This window comes from Rhincodon typus, chromosome 9, assembly GCF_021869965.1.
Source record: "Rhincodon typus isolate 14 chromosome 9, sRhiTyp1.1, whole genome shotgun sequence".
In the NCBI taxonomy this organism is placed as follows: Eukaryota; Metazoa; Chordata; class Chondrichthyes; order Orectolobiformes; family Rhincodontidae; genus Rhincodon; species Rhincodon typus.
In genome coordinates this window covers 29,330,402-29,348,429 of record NC_063340.1, presented here as the reverse complement: position 1 = coordinate 29,348,429, position 18,028 = coordinate 29,330,402, and the positions used below count along the sequence as shown (strand labels likewise).

The window sequence follows — 18,028 nt, the reverse complement described above, 5'->3', positions numbered from 1 at the left end:
ACAAGAGTTGGCAGGTCATGTTGTATAGGACTTTGGTTCGACCACATTTGTAATACTGCATACAATTCTGGTCGCCACATTACCAAAAGGATGTGGATGGTTTGGAGAGGGTAGGGAGGAGGTTCACCAGGATGTTGCCTGGTATGGAGGGCGCTAGCTATGAAGAGAGGTTGAGTAGATTAGGATTATTTACATTAGAAAGACAGAGGTTGAGGGGGACCTGATTGAGGTCTACAAAATCATGAGAGGTATAGACAGGGTGGATAGCAAGAAGCTTTTTCCCCAGAGAGGGGGACTCAATTACTAGGTGTCACTATTTCAAGGTGAGGGGGGAAAAGTTTAAGGGAGATATGCGTGGAAAGTTCTTTACGCAGAGGGCGGTGGGTGCCTGGAACACGTTGCCAGCGGAGGTGGTAGAGGCGGGCATGGTAGTGTCATTTAAGATGTATCTAGACAGATACATGAATGGGCAGGGAGCAGAGGGATACAGATCCTTGGAAAATAGGCGACCGGTTTAGATAGAGGATCTGGATCGACGCAGGCTTGGAGGGCCGAAAGGCCTGTTCCTGTGCTGTAATTTTCTTTGTTCTTTGTTCTTTGAATGATTTACCCTTTATTCTTAGACTGTGACCCCTGGTCCTAGAGTTCCTCAACATTGGGAACATTCTTCCCGCATCTAGCCTGTCCAGTCCCATCAGGAATTTATGTTACTATGGGATTCCCCCCTCACTCTAAATTCTAGTGAGTACAAGCCCAGTCGATCCAGTCTTTCTTCATATGTCAGTCTTGCCATCCCAGGAATTAGTCTGGTGAATCTTCGCTGGACTCCCTGAATAGCAAGAATCTCTTTCCTCAGATTAAGAGACCAAAACTGCACACAATACTCAAGGTGTGGCCTCACCAAGGCGCTGTATAACTGCAGCAAGACATTTCTACTCCTGTATTCAAATCCTCTCCAGGGATCCTACAGTGCCAGGGACCCTGGTTCGATTCCACCCTCAGACGAATGCTTGTGTGGAGTTTGCACATTCTCCTCGTGTCTCTGTGGATTTCTGCCAGGTGCTCCGGTTTCCCCACAACAATCCAAAGATATGCAGGTTGGGTGGACTGGCCGTGCTAAATCGCCTGTAGTGTCCAGAGGTGTGTAAATTAGGTGGATTAGCCATGGGAAATGTTGGAATACAGGGAAAGGGTAGGGGGATGTGTCTGGGTGGGGTGCTCTTCGGAGGGGTGATGTGGACTTGTTGGGCCGAATGGCCTGTTTCCACACTGAAGGGAGTCTATGATGAAGACCAGCATGATTTCCTCACTGCCTGCTGCGTGTACATGCCAATCTTCAGCAACTGTTCACATTGCACCTCACCTTTTCCTAAACTGCCACCATTCAGATAATAATCTGCCATCCTGTTATTGTCACCAAAGTGGATAACCTCACATTTATCCATATGATATTGCATTTGCCATGTTTTTCCCATTCAGCCAGCCTGTCCAAGTCACCCTGCAGCCTCTAAGCATCCTCCTCTCAGCATACACTGCCTCCCAGCTTAATGTCATCTCCATTTAGTCCTCCTCTCCCTGCCACACCACCACCAGCATATTTATCAGCCTTTTCCTCCTTAAAATCAGTTCTGAAGATGGGCCACTAGGCCCGAAAAGTTAACTTTGCTTGCTTTCCACAGATGCTGCCAGACCTGCTGAGTTTTTCCAGTAATTTCTGTTTTCCAATAACTTCTGTTTTTTGGCGTCTGCAGCTCCTCTTAGTTCTAAATCAGGAGGCACTTCTGTTGCAAAAAGGATATTTGATTCACTTGAATTTATGTTTTGGCAAGATTAATGCATAAATGGAGTGATGGCAATTATAAACTTTACACAACTCAAAAAAATTGGATGATCCTTGTGGAAAGCTAGGGAAATGACTGCTGGGTCCCTTGCTGAGATATCGTTGATAGCCGCGGATGAGGTTCCGGAAGACTAGAGGTTGGCAAATGTGGTGCCATTATTTAAGAACGCTGGTAAGGAAAAAACAGGGAACTATGGACTGGTGAGCCTGACATCAGTGGTCGGTAAGTTGTCGGAGGGGATTCTGAGGTACAGTGTGATTCACATGCATTTGGAAAGGCAAGGACTGATTAGAGATAGTCAAAATGGCTTTTGCATGGGAAAACGGGTCTCACTAACTTGATTGAGTTTGTTGAGAAGACTGATTAAGGCAGATGTTGTCTGCATGGACTTCAGCAAGGCGTTTGACAAGGTTCTGCAAGGTAGACTGGTTAGCAAGGTTAGATTACATGGGATCCTGGAAGAGCTGGCCATTTGGATACAAATTGGCTTGAAGGTAGGAAAAAGAAGATGGTTGTGGAGAGATAGTAGGAACTGCAGATGCTGGAAAATCTGAGATAACAAGGTGTAGAACTGGATGAACACAACAGGCCAAGCAGCATCATAGGAGCAGGAAGGTTGCTTTTGGACCGGAGGTCAGTGCTGAGTCCACTGCTTTTTGTAATTTGGATGTGAATAGTAACTTTGTGGATGACACCAAAATTGCTGGCATAGTGGACAGTGAAGGAGGTTATCTAAGAGTACAATGAGACCTTGATCAAATGGTCCAATGAGTTGCAGATGGAGTTTAATTTAGATAAATGTGAGGTTTTGCATTTAATAAGGCAAATCCGACAGGACGTATGCACTTACCGGAAGGTTCCGGGGGGTGAGTTGCTGAAGAAAGAGATATGGGGGTACAAGTTCATTGTTCCTTGAAAGTGGAGTTTCAGGTAGATGGGGTAGTAAAGAAGGTATGCTTGCCTATATTTGTCAGTGTATTGAGTACAGAAGTTGGGATGTCATGTTGTGGTTGTACAGGGCATTGGTTAAGAATACTGCATTCAATTCTGGTCTCCCTGCTATAAGGAAAGATGTTGTTTAACTTGAAAGGGTTCAGAAAAGATATACAAGGATGTTGCTGGATTGGAGGGTTCAAGTTATAGGGACAGGCTTAATAGGCTGGGGCTATTTTCCCTGGAGCGTTGGAGGCTGAGGGGTGACCTTATAGAGGTTTATAAAATCATGAGGGGCATGGACAGGGTGAAATAGCTAGGGTCTTTATCACAGGGTAGGGAAGTCAAAAACTAGAAGGCATAGGTTTAAGGTGAGAGGGGAGAGATTTAAAAGGGACCTAAGGGGCAACGTTTTCACTCAGAGGGTGGTGTGTGTATGGAATAAACTGCCATAGGAAATGGTGGAGGCTAGTACAATTATAACATTTAAAAGCCATTTGGATAGGTGTATGAATAGGAAGGGTTTAGAGGGATATGGGCCACGAGCTGGCAAATGGGACTAGATTAATTTAGGACATCTGGTCCGCATGGATGAGTTGGACCAAAAGGTCTGTTTCCGTGCTATATAGCTCTATGACTCTATGGTCAGCTTACCAGTTCTGTGATCATAGTAGGCCACAATGAGGTGAGATGGCGTGGAGACATCCGTAACAGTAATACCCGGAAAAATAGGAAAACCTGGGCATGGAGTGTGGGGACATGTGGTAGACGCAGACTTTCCACCAGGCGCTCTGAAATGGTAAAAAATACAAAGATCAATAAAAAAACATATAAATTAATGAGTGGCATTTGCTGGCAAGATAATTCTAAGATGATGATCTACATGCACTAATTATGATTAATCCATAGGATAATTTGTTTTGATATAAAGCCAGGCTGGATATGCATGACATTTTCCTAATGGACGTTAGTAAACCAGGTGGCTTTTTACAACAATTGATGATTTCATGGTCACCCTTATTGAGACCACCTTTAAATTACAGATCTTATTACTGAAGCAAATTTAAATTGCACCAGTGATTTGAATCTGTCTTCCCAAGAAAGGAGACGCTTTACAGATTCACAATGTAATTGTTTTAAAATGTCCAAATGATAGAGATACTCAAACAAAAACCATCAAGTTGGGGTGAGATTTTAATATCTTCCAAAAGTATCTCAAAGAATAAGGATAGCTGTTGATTGAAAAACAAAGAAGCTACTGCTGTGGCAATGCAAGAAGAACTGATTTGTTGTAAGAACCAAAACACGATGCTTTTGAGAGTTCAGTTTCTGTTCAAAAGTAAAAAAAACAGATAGATGAAACTTTCAAAGGTTTGTGGAATGGAGAATTGCTGAGGTTTGCTTTGCTTATGATAATTATATCTGAGAAATCTTGGGCAGAGTGGAATGATCAGAGGACACTAAAATTTTGACTTGAAGTACCAAGGGAAGTGAATCTCCACTGGAGCTGATGTGGTTGTGGCTCTCATCCCTTAGTATCTGTCTGAAACGTCGTACATGTTCAAAGGATTTCATAAGACATATTTTGTTCCATGTTTATTGATGCGAAGAAACCTTTTCTTCAGTTTAACTCAGGAGTTAATCTTTCTAAACTAAAAACCTTTTGCCTCTGTATCCCTCTATTCCCTGCCTATTCATATCTTACCAAGATGTCTCTTAAATGTTGCTGTTGTATCCACTTCCACCATCTCCTCTGGCAGTACATTCTAGGCACTTAACACGCTCTGCAAAAAGCCTCCCTGTCACATCTCCTTTAAACTTATCCCCTTTTACCTTAAACCCATGTCCCCTACTAACTGACATTTCTACCCTGGGAAAGACTCCAATTATCTATTCCATCCATGACTAATTTATCACGTCACCCCTTCAAGTGAAAACTAACCAAGTTTGTTCAATGTATGTCAAGGTCCTACTGCAGATCCGCTTTCAATACGATAATTCTAACCAAACTAATCTCCGAACTCTGAGACCTAGGTTTCTGCTCCACCCTCTGTAACTGGATCTTCAACTTCCAGACTCACAGACCGCAGTCAGCGAGAACTGGCAACAACACCTCCTCCACAATAATCCTCAACATTGGTGCCCCACAAGGCTGTGTACTATATACACTCACAACTGGGTGGCCAAATTTCATCCAAGCTCCATCTTCAAGTTTGCTGACAATACCATTGTTGTAGGCCGGATCTCAAACACTGATGAGACAGAGCGCTTGGCATGATATAAAGATAAAAATCTCTCCCTCAACGTCAGCAAAATGAAACAGCTAGCCACTGGCTTCAGGAAGCAAGGTGGGGGGCACACCCATCTACATCAATGGTAGCACAACGACGTCTCCACTTCCTCAGGAGGCTAAGGAAGTTTGGCATGTAGGTAAAGACTCTTACCAATTTTTATGGATTCACCATAGAAAACATTCTATCCATATTCAGCATCCATATTCATCCTCGATACGGCAACTGCTCTGTCCAGGACTGTAAGAAACTACAGAGTTGTGAACACAGCCCAGTCAAGCCATGCTCCTATCCACTGACTCCATCTAAACTTCCCACTGCCTTGGGAAGGCTGCCAAATTAATTAAAGACACCTTCCGCCACAATTATAATTTCTTCCAATCTCTTCTGTCAGGCAGAAGATACAAAAGCTTAAACACATGCACCAACAGATTCAAGAACAGCTTCTTCCTGCTGTTATTAGACTTCCAAATGGACCTCTCAAATTTCAAATTTAATATTGATCTCGCTCTGTGTGTCTTGCGCAGCGTAACATTGTTTTCCTCATTCTGCTCTATTACCGTTATGCACTTTGTATGATATGATCTGCATGTACTGCATGCAAAACAAAACTTTTCATTGTACCATTTATCCCCCCGCAATGAAGTGGCCTTGCTGGTTGGAGTTGGAGGAATACAGCAGATCAGGCAGCATCAGAGGAGCAGGAGAGTCAACGTTTCGGGCCTAGACCTTTGATCAGGGCTGGGGAGGGGGAAGGGAGCTGGGAAATAAATCGTGGGGTTGGAGCTGGGACTGGGGCTGGGGGAAGATAGGGGCATGGTGATAGGTGGATACAGATAGGGGTAGCAGGAATTCGTCAGTGGTAAGGGTAGGGCGGATAGGCTCTGTCAGGTTAAAGAGGCGGGGATAAGGGGGAGGTTTGGACATAGGATGAGGCCAGGGGGTAGGGGGGAGATTTTGAAACTGGTGAATTTTATGTTCAGGCCATCGGGCTATAGGGTCATAAGGTGAAATATGAGGTCCTGTTCGTCCAGTTTGCATGTCGCGGCATTGTGGCACTGGAGGAGGCCCAGGACAGACATGTCACCAAGGGAGTGAGAGGGCGACTTAAAATGGATAGCAACCGGAAGGTGTTAATTAATTACAGGGTACAACTGCAGGTGCTCTGCGAATTGGTCACTGAGACTGCGCTTGGTCTCACCAATGTGGCCTCCTCTATGATTGGGAGCAACAGATACAATAGACCAGGTTGGAAAATGTACAGGTGAACCCCTGTTGTATATGGAAAGTTTGTTTTGGGCCTTGAATGGGGGTGAGAGGGCAAGTGTAGGGGTAGGTGTAGCATGTCCTGTGGTTGCAGGGAAAGGTGCTGGGTGTGGTGGGGTGGTGGGCAGTGTGGAGCTGATGATGGAGTTGCAGAGTGAACAGTCCCTACGAAAGGCAGATAGGGGTGGGGAGGGAAATATGTCTTTGGCGGTGGGGTTGGATTGTAGGTGATGGAAGTGGTGGAGGATGATGCGTTGGTTGCGGAGGTTGGTGGGGTGGTTCATGAGGACTAGGGGAACTCTGCCTTTACTTCCCTTCGGGGGAGGGGTGTTTGAGGGCAAAAGTGCGGGAATTGCAAATGATGCAATTGCGGGCACTTTTGATCAATGGTGCCAAAAAGTTGCGGTCCTTGAAGTAGGAGGACATCTGGGATGTCCGGGAATGGAACGATCCATCTTGGGAGCAGATGCAGTGGAGGCAGAGGAATAAGGAGTAAGGGATCACATTCTTGCAGGAGGATGGGTGAGAGGAGGTGTAGTCAAGGTAGCTATGGGAATCAATGGGTTTGAAATGGATGTTGGTGCTGGGATGGTTGCCGGATGTGGAGACGAGGAGGTCCAGGAAGGGGAGGGAGATATTGAAAATGGTCCAGGTGAACTTGATGTTGGGGTGAAAGGTGTTGGAAAAGTTGATGAACTATTCAAGCTCCTTATGGGAGTACAAGGCAGCACCAATACAGCCATCAATGTGGCGGAGAAAGAGGTTAGGGATAGTGTTGGTGTTACAGCAGAAGAGGGACTGTTCCATGTATCGTACAAAGGAGCAGGCATCGCTTGGATGCATATGAGTGCCCATAGCCACTCCTTTAGAAAGTGGGAGGAGTTAAAGGAAAAGTTGTTGAAGGTAAGGACAAAGTTCCATTAAGCAGATGAGGATCTCGGTGGAGTGGGCCAGTTGGGTCTGCGGGAGAGGAAGAAGCAGAGGGCTTTAAGGTCATCTGTGTGAGGGATACAAGTGTACAGGGACTGGATGTCCATGGTGAAGATAAAGTTTTGGGGGCTGAGGAAATGAAAGTCTTGGACGATGTGGAGGGCATGGGTAGAGTCCTGAACGTAGGTCGGGAGTTCCTGGACCGGGGGGGAAAAGACAGTCAAGGTAAGTGGAGATGAGTTCAGTGGGGCAAGAGCAGGCAGAGACAATGTGTTGACTGGGGCAGTCAGGTTTGTGGATTTTGGGAAGGAGGTAGTGGAGTGCGGGGTTGGGGAACGATGAGGTTGGAGGCTGTGGCTGGGAGGTCACCTGAGGTGATGAGGCTATGAATGGTCTGAGAGATGACGGTTTGGTGAACAAGAGTGGGGTCACGATCGAGGGGTGGTAGGAGGAGGTGTCAGCCGGTTTATCTTCCTTAAGCACCTATCCAATTTCCTTTTGAATTCACTCACTGTCTCTGCTACCACTACACTTGTGGGCAGAGGGTTCCAGGTCATTGCTACTCATTGCATAAAAAAATCCTTCCTCAAAGCCTCCTTGTATCTTCAGTCCAAAACTTTGTCCCTTTCCTTGGGCTAATTAGAATATTTTTCTTCATCTACCTTAACTAAACCTGACAATCTTGTAAAGCGCTATCAAAATTTCCTTCAATCCCTTTACCTCCAAGACAAACAACCTCAGCTTCTCTGACTTAACCATACAGCAAAAAAGAAATTCAACCCTTGTACCATTCTGTTAAAGCTACTCTGCATCCTTCTTAAAATGTGGTGACTAGAACTGAACATAGTACTCCAGTTGCGATCTGAGCAGAGTTTCATAAATTACAGCTTTTACACTCAATGCCTGTTTTATAAATATCAAAATCTGAAATGCTTTACTAACCATTCTCAATATGCCTTGCCACCTTTAAAGATACACATACATGTACCCTCAGGTCCTGTGTTGCTGCAACTCTTTAGAATTGTGCTGTAGGCTGAATTCTGGTTTCTTGAGACTTGCTCATTACATATTCATGAGAGGATAAAATGCCAAATTTTATGGGTGGAGGGTCAGCTGACATTCTAGACTCCAACACGTACCATGATTAAAAAGTAACCAGAAAGTACTTCACCCACTGTGACCCAAGAACATCATTCAACTTCTGCTTATCACCCTTGCCCATCTCTAGAGAGGTCAGAGACCAGACAAAAAGTGGCACCATGCTTTAGCAGGGTCTTCCCAGAGAAGAAATAAAAATCAAAAGAACTGTAAATCAGAAATTGCTGGAAAAGCTCAGCAAGTCTGGCAGTATCTATGGAGAGTGAAAGTTCTGAGGAAGGGTGGCTCTACCCAAAACATTAATGCTGATTTCTCTCCAAAGATATTGCCAGACTTGCTGAGCTTTCCCAGCAATTTTTGGTTTTGTCTTCATAGAGGCTTCCAGGGAAGCAGGGAAGTTCTCCCAACATATGGCAACAAAGGGCCATTCTGATTGGCAAAGGCTGTCTGGACAGAGATGAGTATGGAGGCTAGCACCGTGGTGGCTCAAGAGAACCTGGCTTCGGTGCCGCAAGGGAATTAATGATCAGCTATACCCTACCAGGGTACAGACCACTATCTAATCAAAGCTTCTTGGTCTTATGACAGAGGGTTAACATTGAAAACCTGTCATTGCAGAGGGCTGTCACACAGAAGGTTAATGCCATCAGATGCCTCATATGTAATTATTATTTCTCACTTAATTGCAGCGACCAATTTAGCACCCCTGGCACTATCATGCCACTGCCTCTTGCTGAGCAACCAGGGTTCAAACTAATCATCATCAGTGGGGATATGACTTAAGAGTATTGGTGTGCAGGGTTTCATGATATTCCTTAATTAATTCGTGTTTTACCAAATTGACAAATGTTACCTAAATATCTCAGAGACGACCACTGTAACTGCTCTACCTTCTGTGCAAGATGCCTGAATACACATTTGAGTGGTGTTACCAACCTTGTATGTCTGGTAGATACTTCTGGTATTGATCCACTTCACTACTAAAAATAGCAAAGGCCAGTCTCTTTAGAAGCATTGCTCGCTGTTCCAGCTCTGCCTCACGACTTGCAAACAAATTGAGCGAACTGCTTTGTGCCACGGCAACTCGAGCTGTGGGAGTGGAAACCACTACCTGGTTAGAGAAATTGCTCAGATACATTATAAGTTTCTACACTAGCTTTTACTCATTTACTTAGGTCTCTTAGCAGTGTTCATTGGTCGCAAAGAGAGTGAATACTGAAGGTGAATACGGTAGCGATCTGAACAACCAGAATGCTTTGTCTTGGATGGTGTCAAGCTTCTTGAGTGTTATTGAAAGGGAAGGGGAGTACATGGAGGAAAACCATGCAAGCATGGGGAGAATGGTGACTCTATCTGCGGAGTTTGCACAAAAGGCTGGAATCAAACCTGGGGCCCTGGCACTGTGAGGCAGCAGTGCCAACCACATAGACAGTGTGCCACCTAGGACTGTTTATTCAGAAGTCTGGTTAGGAACCATTGGAGTGACAATTTGGGAGCCTTTGTTGGTGTAATTTTACTGTGTTGCAACTACAGAGGTTGAAAGGCTGATTTGGTTCGGCTGTCTGATTCTGCATCATAAGAAAACTGAGAGAAGGACAGTGTGAAAATTCACAGGGATATTGACAGGTTGGTGGATTGGATAGTTGGGGCAGCAGTGCTAACCACTGTGCTGCCGCAAAACATGTAGCACAGAAACAAACCATTTGATCAACTAATCTGTACCATTGTTTATGCAACACATGAGTCTCCTTCCATCTTACTTAATGTAACTTTCACTTATTTGCTTAGCTTGCCCCAAAAAGCAACGATGCTATTTGCCTCAATGACTCTTTAAGGTAGGGAGTTCCAAATTACTCTTGCTTTACTCTGGGTAAGATGATTCGCTGAATTCCCTAGTGAATTTATTAGTGATCATCTTGTGGTCATCAAGGTTTTGCACTCATTCACAAAAGCTATCCATCTTTCCAATTTTAAATATCTAAAATGGATCACTCTTTCGTCTTTTTCATTTTAGGGAAAAGAACCCAACCTTTCAAACTTTTCAGAATTATCTTCAGTGCCCATATATCCTTTTAGAAGTATTAAAACTAGGAAATAGATTTTCAAAATTGTCAGAGTGATGATTGGAGACAAATATGATCACAATTTGGCACTACGTCACATGTTGGTTATTTGCTATAACACAAATTATTCAGAGGAAGGCAAACCACGTTCCCTTTTCAGAGTAATCAGCAGCTGCATTTTGAAATTTAAAGGCCCTGGCTGCCACATTGAAGACAGATACTGTCAAAGTATAGAAGGTAAATGTGATGTTAAGATGCTGGCAGGGCAGGGGGTTAGGGTGCTATGTAAGTAGGGTTCCATTCGGGATGGATGTACAGTGCCAGGATGTACAAGGTGGCATGGGGAACAAGTAAATAAGTAAGTAATGTAGCTTGGGTGGTCAGGAGAAATTGGGTCTGGTGGAAGGAGGGGAATCTGTGGTCCAGTCCCATGGTAGGGGTGTCAGGTCAGCTGGCAAGATGAAGTTTGGGGGTCTTCTTGGTGGTGGGTAAGGTCAGAAGTTGGTGGTTGGCGGGGGTGGGGAAGAATTGCATGCAGCAGGTCTCGAGGGTCTCAGGTCCTGTGGTTGGGGTGTCAGGGTCAGTAGTGTAGGTGGGATATGTGAGGAAAGTATGGGGTCAGTTTAATTGTTACTCAGGACTTAGATTATGCATTTAACAGTTGAACATTTCCTAAGTAACATGTTACTTAATTTTATTAGAACCAAAATCTTTGATTTTTCTGGAAACTTTTGTGGGGTTCCAGGCATAAAGAAATTGCCCAGAGGAAATTTCGGGCAATTTCTTTGGAGTCTGCTATGATGGGGATTCCACACAGCCCTCAAGTGCAACTCCTATTTATGTTGAAATAGTGACTGTCTAAAATAAAAAAAAACTACCCCCAGCTCAGTGCAGGCGTTGCTCTGATAGATCAAGCAAGAGAACCTACACACACCCTGACCCATGCTAGCCACTCCATCTGTCTGTTGGAGGATTTGCTTCTCCAGGAACTTGGCTATGCAGCTGTGAAATTGCAATAAGTAAAATTAACTTAATTGCCAACCTCCTCTGTCTGCACTCTCACATCAGCTCCCAATCTCAGAGTGTTTAGATAGCCTTTCATTAGCCCTCCACAATTGGGAGCCTGCATATCATTGAACAGCAAGTCCATTACATCCTTTAGGGCCCTAGAGTAATTAATACTATTTGATTTTTAAGGGTTTAATTTAAAGGAGTAAATCATAGAAGGAGAGCTCAAGGCTGTGGTGCATTCCTTCTGCTCTAGAATCACACAGTCATACCAGCATGGCCCAACTCATTCATGCCGATCATGTTTCCTAAACTGAAATAGTCCCATTTGCCTTCATTTGGCACATATCCCTCTAAATCTTTCCTATCCGTATACCTGTTCAAATGTTCTTTAAAATGTTGAAATTGTAAGCAGCTCTACCACTTCCTCAGGTTGTTTGTTGCATATACATACCACTCTGAAAAAGTTGCCCTTCAGGTCCCTTTTAAATCTTGTCCCTCTCACCTTAAACCTTTGCCCTCTAGTCTTGGGCACCCCTTCCCTGGAGGAAAGATCTTGGCTATTCACCTTATTGATTTTATAAACCTCTATAAGGTCTTCCCTCAGCCTTCTATACTACAGGAAAAAATATTCCAGTCTATCCAGCACTTCCTTATAATTTAAGCCTTCCCATCTCGATAACATCCTTGTAAATTTTTTTGCACCTTTTCCAATTTAATAACATCCTTCCTGTAAGACAGCAACCAGAATTGTAAACAGTATTTCAAATGTGGCCTTACCAATGTCTTTTACAGCTGTAACTTGACATCCCAACTCCTGTACTCAATGCTCTGACCAATGAAGGCAAGCATGCCAAACACCACCTTCACCACCCTTGTCTACATGTGACGCCACTTTCAAGGAACTATGTTCCTGCACCTCTAGATCTCTCTGTTCGACAACATTCCCCAGGGCCCTACCTTTAACTGTGTAAATCCTGCCCTGGTCTGTCTTACTAAAATGCAACACCATGCATTTATCCAAATTAAACTGCATTTTTCAATTCCTCGGCTCCTTGTCCCTGTTGATCAAGATCCCATTGTACTCTTAGATAACCTCCTTCACAGTCCACTGTACATCAATTTTGGTGTCATCCGCAAACTTACTAACCTCTAACTTCTATATTCTCATCCAAATCATTGATAAATGATGAACAGTGTTATACATCAGCATCAATGATGTACATACGAAAAGGTATGAGGTCCTAAAAGCAGACTATAGGATGTTAGGAAGCAAGTTAAAAAGTGGGATCAGAAAGATCACAAATCTGAGAATTGCTGCCAGAGTCACGTAGTAGTCAGAAGAGAAATAGTAGGATTATGTTGTTGGGGAATAGTACAAGGGAGAGGGTTTTAGATTCCTGGTGCATTGAGACCAGTCCTGGGGGAAGTGGGACCAAGAACAAGCCGGACAGGTTGCACGTGGGCAGGAACAGAACGATGTCCTGGGGGTGTATTGGGAAGGGTTTAAACTAAAATGGCAGGGGCAATGGGAACCTATATAGGTTTATTTTATGTGAAGTTTTGAAAATACGAATGGGCGCATTTAAAGCCAAGTATGTGGGGTCAGGACACAGAAATAGCCCCAAAGTCTGGTTTATGACTCAATTAAAAATACAGTCCAAGAATTCTGCACAGTACTCCACGTATGGTCTAAACCAATGTTAATATAAATTCTGGCGTCTGATGAACCTTAATTGACACCAACCATTAATTTTGTTTTCCTTTCCACTGTTGCTGCCAGACCTGCAGAGCTTTGGTCAACATTCTTTCTATTTATTATAACTTCTCTAATTTTCAATTCTATCCACCCAAAAATGAAGAAAAATAATTTTGCAGGATTACAGTGAGAGGATAGGGAGAGCATTAACTGGTTTGCTCCACAGACAGCCAGAATGGACCTGATGGAGCAAGTGGCTTGCAATTATGCTGTAAAGACTTTATGAACCTATGGTCTCACACTTGTCATTATTGAAGTTAACTGACCAATCCCACATCTATTTGATTTTGTTTTGGTCTATCAGAGTTTTCCAAATTACTATTGTCCACAAATTCTGAAATTGTATTTCCAATTCTTGCCACCAAATCTTTGTAAGTCATGAATTACAATTACCCCAGTACAATCCTTGTCCCTAAGCTTAATTTCAACTTTGTCCTTTGCCTTTATCCATCAATACTAGTTTATTCTTATTTGTTTATGGGATTTATTTCTCTGAACTCTACTTGTCACTTCCAAATGTTTTCCACTCATTTTCTCTCATTGTTTTCATCGTTGGCTAATATTATTTTCCAGTTAAAATCTTCCTACATTCTATTTTCATTCCCATAAGAATAACTTTCCTTCCAATCACTAATCTTGGATTAATTTATGCTTTTTTTGATTTTTTATGTCTTATTATGCTGATTCCTGAGATACTTCATAACTCTTATTTCTCTCAGCTTCACTAACAATGCAGGATCCAGCAGTAGTACTTGTCTTGTTGGACTTTTCATATATCAATTATGAAATGTGTCCTGAACAGATTGTAAAAACTCTATTCCCTTAACCACTTCTTTCTGGTATATTTGGAGTTGTTGAAATATTCCATGATTATTAGTTTAGTTCTTTTACTCATTACACATTTACACGTAAATATTTCTAAATCCACGTCCCTTTCACTATTAGGTGGTTTACGAATGTCTCTATAGAGTAATCAATCAAATCTTAATTTATTCAATTTACTAGAAATTAATTAAATTAAATTTATTTAATTTAATAGAATTACATCATCTCTAATTAGTACAACAACTCAACAGCCCTTCTTTTTACACTGACCTTTTCTCTCAAGGAAGAGGAGAATATTGGCCTTTGATGTATTTTTTTAAAGCAATCAACTCAGAAAGATCAAGGAACCTATTATTCGAAATTGATGAAAAACAATTTTAAATGGTCTTTTTCTTGCCATAAGAAATTGCAGTCAGTTTCTAGCAGTTACATTTATCATTGTATACATGACTTATAAAAGTATATGTCAACATTGAGAAAGACAAATCCCATTGAGGTCTTTTCTGCTAAGCTGTTGGTGAGTCAGCTCAGCAAAGCAAGTGTTTGACCCAAAACTTCAGGCAGAATGCTGGCAGCAAAATTGGAGAGAATGAGACAGCGTAACTATAAATCGACAGAGTGGGTAAGAAAAGCTCAGCTGGAGAGAAAAATAGAATGGAGATGGACACTACAAGCAGATGTGTAATCCAAGCAAAGACCATGAGACACAGGAGAAGTAGACCATTCAGCCCTTCAAGTCTGGTCTGTCATTCAATGAGATAATCCTCAACTCCACCTTCCTGCCTCTTCCCCATAACCCTTAACTCCCTCACTGATTAAAAATCTATCTCTTTGGTAAAGAATTCTAAAGATTCACTACCTTCAGTGAAGAAATTCCTTCTTACCTCTGTCTTGAATGGGCAACACCCTATTCTGAGATTATAGCCTCTGGTCCTAGACCCTCCCAGAAAGGGAAACAACCTCTCTGCATCTACTCTGTCAAGTCCATCAAGAATCTTGTATGCTTCAATAAGGTTGCCTCTCATTCTTCTAAACTCCAATGAATACAGCCCCAACCTACTCACCCTTTCTTCATTAGGCAGTCCCTCCATGCCCAGGATCAACCTAGTGAACCTTCACTGAACTGCCTACAATGCCAATATATTTTTCTTTAGATAGAGGATCCCAAAATTGTTCAGCATTCCAGTTATGTTGTGACGAGTGCCTTGTATAGTTTTAGCAAGACATCCTTATTTTTGTTCCAGTCCCTTTGAAATAAAAGCCAAAATTCCCTTTGCCTTCTCTCTTACCTGCTGAACTTGGATGCCAACCTTTTTTTAAACACGCAAAAACTCCCAAATCACTCTGGCCATAGCTTTCTGTAGTCTTTCTCCACTTAAATAATATTCAACTTCTCTATTCTTCCTGCCAAAGTGCACAACCTCACATTTTTACATTTTATATTTCATCTGGCAAGTCTTTGCCCAACTGCCTAACCTGTCTATATGGCTCTGCAGTCTCGTTGGTTTCCCACCTATTTTTGTGTCATCTGCAAACTTTGCTATAGAACACTGACTTTCCTCATTCAAGTCATAAACAATTGTTATAAACAATTGTGACCCTTGCACTGATCCCTGTGATAGTCTACTAATGTCAGGTTGTCATCCTGAAAATACCCCCCTTTGTCTTCTATAAGTTAGCCAAACCTGTATCCATTCTAATATACTACATCTAACACCATGTCCTCTTATTAAGTAGCTTAACATATGGTAGCTTATCAAATGTTTCTGACCATCCAAATATATTACATCCATAGCTTCTCCTCCATCTATCCTGCTTTATATCTCCTCACAGAATCCTAATAAATTTGTCAATCATGGTATTCCCTTCATGAAGCCATGCTGACTCTACTAGATCATATTATGTATTTCTAAGTGTTCTGCTATTACGTCCTTCATGATAGACTTAACATTTTCTCAAAAACAGATGTTAAGCTAACTGGCCTATATTACCTGTTTTTGGTCTCTTTCACTTTTTCAAAAAAGGTATTACACTAGTAGTTTCTAGTCCTCTGGGATTTTTCCAAAATCTTCCAGGATTCTTGGAAGATTACTAGCAGTGCATCCACTATCTCTGTAGCTACTTCTTTAAATATGCTAGGATGCATCCATTAGGATCTACAGTTTCCCGACAACTTCTGTATTTATTTCCTCACCTCCTCTTGCCCCTTGATTATTTAGTAATTATGGAATGCTATTCAACCCCTCTGCCATTTCCTGGTTCCTCATTATTATTTCCCCAGTCTCGTTCTCTAAGGAACCTATGTTCAATTACCGTTCTTTTCTGTTTTATATACAGTACTTAAAGAAGCACTTGCTACCATCTTGATATTACTTGCAAGTTTACCCTCAAAAGATTTGCATTCTTTTTGTTTGGTAGTCTTTTGTTGGTTTTAAAACTTTCCCAGTCCACTGCCTCTTTGCCATATTGTGAACCATGAACTATTTTCTTAAACATCTGCCATTGTTTTTCAACCATCTTTGCTACTAAACACTTTCCCAGTCCACTCCAGCTAAATCATTCCTTTGCAAATATCCTTATTTAAGCTTAGCTACAGTTATTGCCAAACAAGCTCATCTCCTTCAAAATGAATGCTAAATCCTACCACGTTATGGTCACTGCTTCCTAGGGAATCTTACTCTGAACGGAAGAAAAGGAGGTGAAGTACAAACAGAGAAAGAATATAACTTGACATGAAAGTCAGACCCATAAACTATAGGCCCCATCCCTTCTAATAATTTCATGAGTAACATCAATTTTGCATGTACAATAAAATGTACAACAGAATTCTCAATAAATAGTGTAATTAAAATGACTCATCAATTCCAAACCTCATTAACTTTATTCAAATTTCTCAAAACCTGCTCAACATATATCTGATATTTAGACCAGGCAAGATCTATTTGCATTTTCATGATGGTTAGCTCATACAAAAGTAATTAACAGTTGATTCTATTTGTTGAGTGTCATTTACTTAGAAAGTGCAAAAACATTGTCATGCATATAGTAAGGTTCTACTATCTGAAAACTGTCAAGCATAAGTGTATGTAAAGAAATGGAGGGAAAGAGCAAGATGGATCACAATACTTACCCATGAGATCCCTGAATGTGGTTTTGTCATGGGTCATAAGGTGATCTATGATGGCCCTCCAACTGCAAATTGGAAACACAAGATCTGTTAAAACTACAGATGAACAGAGGATCCTAAAGTTGTGGTAAGACACCATTTAATCAATGCAGGCAGGTAAGATTATGGTGTAATCATAAACATCATGGTGCAAATAAAGTTTTTTTAAAATTTAATAAGCATTATCCTCAGAAGTCCCTTCTATTTTCCTGATGATTTTGTACAATCTTAATTGAGTTCTCTTGCATTATGGAGGCAGCCTGTTGACATTGCACTTTTTCTTGGGTACACACTTAACTCTCATCTTCCACATCAAAGCTTCAAAAGGCCTGGTCTTTATTCCAACTATGATCTCAGCAATATTTCCCACATCCCTTTTTGTTCACTCTTCATTCCTTTGAAAGTTCCTTCTTCAAAAGCTTTATAAGTGTTAAATTTACTTGCATTATTCACAACGATTCTCAGAGGACCTTAATCTTTAATTTTTTTTTAAACAGGATCCAGAGCTAGACATAAGTTGACCCCAGCAAGATCATAGTACATGCTTCTTTTTCCACCATTCTGGAAAATTCAATTTTGTTTAAAATACAAGAAAGTAAATGTGAATTATTTTCCATCATTCCAAGATGAATCACATTCCTGTGATCTGTCAATTTAATGTTTCAAAACAAGTAGTTTATTCATCTAAATGAAATAAGAGGAAGAATGGAAGTAACTAGATAATTGTACAGGGAACTAGCATGGACTCAATGGGCTGAATGGCCTCATTCTGCACAATAATGACTCTACTTTATCCTAAAAACTCTGGCATTCAAGTGTCAGCATTTGGTAAAGTCTCTACCCTTCAT

General features: G+C 41.8%; 1 protein-coding gene across 10 annotated transcripts in view; it reads right to left on the bottom strand.

The window, feature by feature from the left end:
- Positions 1 to 18,028, bottom strand: part of dop1a (DOP1 leucine zipper like protein A) — a 249,275-nt gene that overhangs the window by 28,991 nt on the left and 202,256 nt on the right. For 8 of the 10 annotated variants that reach the window (XM_048600578.1, XM_048600584.1, XM_048600582.1 and 5 more), the window contains 3 exons: positions 17,145 to 17,206; positions 9,296 to 9,448; positions 3,429 to 3,565 (listed from right to left, as the gene is read on the bottom strand). In XM_048600578.1, the coding sequence (XP_048456535.1) occupies positions 3,429 to 3,565; positions 9,296 to 9,448; positions 17,145 to 17,206 (352 nt within the window). Of the gene's footprint in view, positions 1 to 3,428; positions 3,566 to 9,295; positions 9,449 to 14,284; positions 14,363 to 17,144; positions 17,207 to 18,028 lie in introns of those variants that run through there. The other 2 variants (XR_007262801.1, XR_007262802.1) reach the window with 1 other exon arrangement.